This window comes from Poecilia latipinna, unplaced genomic scaffold (assembly GCF_001443285.1).
Source record: "Poecilia latipinna isolate Pla-1442-1.1 unplaced genomic scaffold, P_latipinna-1.0 Scaffold3048, whole genome shotgun sequence".
Classification (NCBI taxonomy): Eukaryota; Metazoa; Chordata; class Actinopteri; order Cyprinodontiformes; family Poeciliidae; genus Poecilia; species Poecilia latipinna.
In genome coordinates this window covers 54,067-56,570 of record NW_015115664.1, presented here as the reverse complement: position 1 = coordinate 56,570, position 2,504 = coordinate 54,067, and the positions used below count along the sequence as shown (strand labels likewise).

At 40.7% G+C, this 2,504-nt stretch overlaps 1 protein-coding gene across 3 annotated transcripts in view; it reads right to left on the bottom strand.

Annotated features, from left to right (window-relative positions):
* The window catches only part of praf2 (PRA1 domain family, member 2), a 12,817-nt gene that overhangs the window by 5,217 nt on the left and 5,096 nt on the right, over positions 1-2,504 (bottom strand). Inside the window, exons 2-4 of one of the 3 annotated variants that reach the window (XM_015022571.1) lie at positions 2,107-2,324; positions 1,029-1,181; positions 71-510 (exon numbers count right to left, since the gene is read on the bottom strand). In XM_015022571.1, coding sequence (XP_014878057.1) covers positions 1,042-1,181; positions 2,107-2,324 — 358 coding nt within the window. In that variant the 3' untranslated portion in view covers positions 71-510; positions 1,029-1,041. Of the gene's footprint in view, positions 1-68; positions 1,182-2,106; positions 2,325-2,504 lie in introns of those variants that run through there. The other 2 variants (XM_015022572.1, XM_015022573.1) reach the window with 2 other exon arrangements.

Below are 2,504 nucleotides of genomic sequence, written 5' to 3'. Positions count from 1 at the left end.
CCCCCCCCCCCCCTTCTTTGCGCGCCGGGGACGGCGAGGCGGGGGGGGGGGGGGGGGGGGGGGGGGGGGGGCAGAACCCACAGCTCCCCCATCACCCAAAGGAGGGCACTATTGTGAAAAATATGTTTTAAAGAAAACCAATAAAAAATAAATAAAAACTCAGTTATTGAAATATAAGATTAAAGGCACCAAACACTGCGGCTACACACAGAGTAGCTTTCGGCCAGTTGTTGTGGAACTGAAGGAAAATGTTGAAAATTTCAATTAAGGTGCAACACCTGAACTGATTACATAAACTGTATATTTAAACCCATCAGAACTGGGTTAGAAAATGTCAAGTTAAAGTTAAAATCATTCACTCTGCAGAGGAAACAGTCCTGTTAGTCTGTCTTCACAAATCTATTTGCAACGAGCTTCAACACATGCTGCTTAACTGAGGGTTTATCACAGGATCATCATTTCCTGCTTCCAGCACAGAGTATCACAGATGGGAGGAGGAAATGTCTTTATCTAAAAAAAAATAATCAATGATTAAGAAAGTCATTGATCAGTGATCACATTAGCTGATCTGCTGGAATCTTCTTCATTATCTAAACCTACATTAATAATCAGCCAGACACTGCTCTACATAGAGTTCTTAGCTGTTGTGTGCGTGTGTGTAGGTGCATGTGAGTGTGGTGTGAAACGGTTATGGACACTCAGGGTGTTTGGAGGTCTAGTTCAAGTTACAAGTTGGAAATCACTGGGCTAGCCTGTTTGCTCCTTCATTGTTACAACATGATGTATTCATGTAAAATGATTTTTTGTTCCAATGGTAAGTCCTGTAAATGTTAACATAAGGCGGTTTAGACCAGCTGGGTAGGATAACAGATGAAACTACAAAAGGTTCCATAATAAAAAGGACCTTCAGTCCCTTACTCCATAACCATAACCACATGTGCAAAAATTGTCAAACTATAAAACTTGTCCAATTTGGTCGATTTTCTTCTGGTTTCTGATTAGAAAATAAAGATGATGTGAACCTGTACCCCTCCTGGGCATTTAGGAGCCGGCCTCCTGCTCCTGCCCCAGGGCCTCCAGCAGGAGCCCCATGGGGGTCCGCTTCAGGCCGATGCTCTCCAGTTTGTTCTCCAGCTTGTTCTTTAGGTTCCGCAGTCTCATCGACGCATGGACCAGAACCACTGGAAATACACAGGGACAAACTAATCAACCTTTTATGTACATCAAAATAAAGAATAAAAACTCCTGTTTTTGTTCTTTTTTTATTTTACATCCATTATGGTGAAAATATCTTGAGCTGACTTCTGCTATTAGATAATATATAAATAAAAAAAAAAACAGATGACCAGATTCTTTATCAAAACAGAAATGATTTTCACTATTCTCAATGGATAAGGGGCAGAAAACACACGCACAGGTGTCCATGCACAGGTGCATTTCAATTAAAAACATTTCTATTTAGTAATTAAATTCATATAGTGAAGCACCTTTGCAACAGATTCACTATATATATATTTGTATTTCTGAACTGCTTATTTCTGTCAACTTAAATTTAATGAACATCCCAATTCAGTTTCTCAGACAATGACAAAATGACATCAGACCAAATGAAAGCGTTAGCAGTACCGGACATGGTGAAGTCATTTCCAAGCAGGGCTTGCATTCTGACCACACCACAGAAGGGTCAGCACCTTCCTTGAGATCACGGTGCTGGATTGACCAGCAAACACTGGAGAATCTCTGGAGGATCGTCAAAAAGAAGATGAGATGAGCCTGAACTACAGGCTGATCGCCCAATGCTGGACTGAAAATCATTTCATTACTCTGATGATTCACATGTTCTGAGAAAAAATATTTTGTTTTTTATTCACTTTTTATAATCATCATAAATAGAAAACATGCCCCTTTATTTATTATTAATTTATTATAGGATTAACTTTTCAAAATGAATTACTCAAATAGATGATATTCTTATTTGCTGGGATGCATCCATGTAGAGAACTCAAAACATGTTCAGTTGTTGAAAGAAAAAACTTCACAACTACAAGGCAGAAAACAAACTGAAGATCTGAAACAATGAATACAGGTGTGTGCTTGCAGTCTTACTCAGTACTGGGCTTGCTATTCCAAACAGGAACACAGCCACTCCTCCCAACACCGATATGAAGAGGTAACTGGCCAAGAGAATGGCGAGTACAGCCAATAATGGGTGGTTTCTACGGAAACGGCGGATGGGAGCTTTATTCTCTGCAGCCCAGATGAAGCCCAGGAACAACGTGGTGACCACTGTCATCCCAACAAACATTTGGATGGGCTGGAAATACCTGAGGGGAGAAAAACATCCTCATTTCACATGCAGAGGCTGAGCCTGAAAATAACGTCACAAGGCTTCAGAGACGGTTGCACTGACCACCTAGCTTTAAAAAAACCTGACCTGCCCATTCCAATTCTTGCCTACACTCAAGTCCTTTCTGCCCAAGGCTACCACACTTTATAATTCATAT